We start from the raw sequence: 2,094 nt of genomic DNA, 5'->3' as shown, positions 1-2,094 counted from the left end.
AGTATAACTCTGTTTTTAATGTATTGCTAAGAAGGTGTTGGCTGTCTTTTTTTTTTTTTTGTACGAAATTAAAATGTTTTTTTCTTGCAATACTTTAAACTTGGTCAAGTCCCCATCTTTAGTTAACCCTTGGACTGTCTACACTATGTAGCTAGCCCGAACACATTTTTTTGTTTATGCCTGGTGTTGGTTACCGATGTGGTAGACCAGGGGTAGCCAAACTCCGGCCCTCCAGCTGTGGGTGACACTTCAAATCCCATGATGCATCTCTCTTCGGGAGTCATGTCTGTGGCTGTGAGAATCTTGCACTGCCTCATGGGATTTGTAGTTCCACCACTGCTGGAGGGCCGGAGTTTGGCTACCCCTGTGGTAGACTGACCTTCTAAAAGGGGAATACCTAGAGCTTGATATCTCCAGGAGGAAAACAACCCTAATTGCTTGCAGATTCCCTACGTGGTTAGTCAGGATGACGGCCCGGAGCCCACATCTCTAAATGCAGTTCAGCGGATGCGGCTCCCATAACTTTGTCCTCGGTTGTTTGTCCTTAAAGCTGTCTTCACATCTGTGTATAATACCCTAAATTCTACACCATGGCATGTTCACAGAAAGGGCTTATGGCTCAATCACGCTGCACCGGGAAAGGGACTGCTGAACCTTGCCTGCTAACATTCCCGAACGATGGGCGTTCTACACTAGGCAGTGCTATGGCTGATGAAAGCAGATCAATCTCGGGAGCATGACGGCCGGAACGTCCATACCACTTCACTGTGAGGACAGACGGCCACACTGTACATTGAGGTGGAGAGGGGTGGGTGGTTGTCCCTACCCCACATGCCCCCATTACTGGATGTAAAAATGTGACCCACGTTCCTCGGCTTCCACTGCTCAGAACCTCCAGCAAATTCTGACCCTCCAACTCCAACCAAATGGACCTGAGCAGCCATGGCTAGTATTGCCTCCTTAATCCTTCCCAGCTCTATAAATGGGCTGACATTAGTCTGTATATAACCATTAATATTTCGTGTGGTCTTAGTTCAGAGACCCCTTCTGTAGAGTAATTGGTCCTCCAAGGCTACTCCTCCCAACCTAACCCCAGAAGATCCTTTGACATATTTAGATGTTGGGAAACATCCTGCTAAAGATTATCTACAGCTCATGGCACATCAGCAAGTTGTAGATCTGTTCAAATAATAATGTGGCATAGTTAGACTATAGGGGAACCAAGGTAGGTCCTCCCCCCCCCTTTATGTTTTATAGGATAAAATTTCCAATAAATTGATGATGGTTAGAAAAGAAATACTGACTGACCCACATATGTTGGCAGTCAGTGAAGTGACCCCCCCCCTCACTTGAAGGTTATAAGAGGTGGTTCCTCCTCGGTTCAGTGAGAGGGACAATGGCCATTACATAGGAAGGTCATTAGCAAGAACTCCATTTTATTGGGGGGCCATTGAGAGTAATCTACATCAGTGGCCGCAGACCACTCGCTAGATGACTGTTATCCCTCCGGCTCGAAGTGCCATTGGCCCCAGAACTAGAGGCACCTTTAGATAGGTCAATCAGCCATAGCTTGAGGTACCCATAGCAACCTCCTGGAGGACCTTTTTGGGGGCTTCCATTGAATCCTGGTTGAGTTTGGTTGCTCTAAAGTGGTGTAATGGGGACCAAGCTTAATTTTTCCTGTGGGAAATCCTTTGCTCCTTTTTAATTTGGCTTAGTGGGCGTCCTAACGTCTGAAGCTGGCTGTTCCGGTCGTTGTGGACTTCTCTGGGGAACTAAAGACTATGAATTGGTGTTTTGACTGGACTTTTTGTATAGTTTTTTTCTGTAACTTGCCACGATCCGTTTTCAGCCCTGCGAAGCCATTCTGTCAGGATGTCCGCCATTCCCGAGACCCGCTCGGCCGACCTGGATATGGAGGTGGAGCCTCTGCCGCTACCAGTTGTACAGCCAGCTGTAAATACTTTCGCCGGGAATGGCCTCTTGGGGTTAAGCAGACCATTAGAGTTGCCACCAGAACAATGAGTTAAATCTTCCACTGGGGGGACACCGGTTTGAGGGAATTTCACTTCCTGTTGAGTCTTTAGGACAGGA

General features: G+C 47.4%; 1 protein-coding gene across 1 annotated transcript in view; it reads left to right on the top strand.

The window, feature by feature from the left end:
• KIF2C (kinesin family member 2C) overlaps nt 1-2,094 on the top strand; it is a 25,226-nt gene that overhangs the window by 9,804 nt on the left and 13,328 nt on the right. Inside the window, exon 6 of the mRNA XM_018573325.1 lies at nt 1,853-1,966. Coding sequence (XP_018428827.1) covers nt 1,853-1,966 — 114 coding nt within the window. The remainder of the gene's footprint in view (nt 1-1,852; nt 1,967-2,094) is intronic.

This window comes from Nanorana parkeri, unplaced genomic scaffold (genome assembly GCF_000935625.1).
Source record: "Nanorana parkeri isolate BGI_ZX_2015 unplaced genomic scaffold, ASM93562v1 scaffold2337, whole genome shotgun sequence".
Taxonomy (NCBI): Eukaryota; Metazoa; Chordata; class Amphibia; order Anura; family Dicroglossidae; genus Nanorana; species Nanorana parkeri.
The sequence above is the reverse complement of the archived record's forward strand: the minus strand, read 5'-3'. Positions and strand labels throughout refer to the sequence as shown.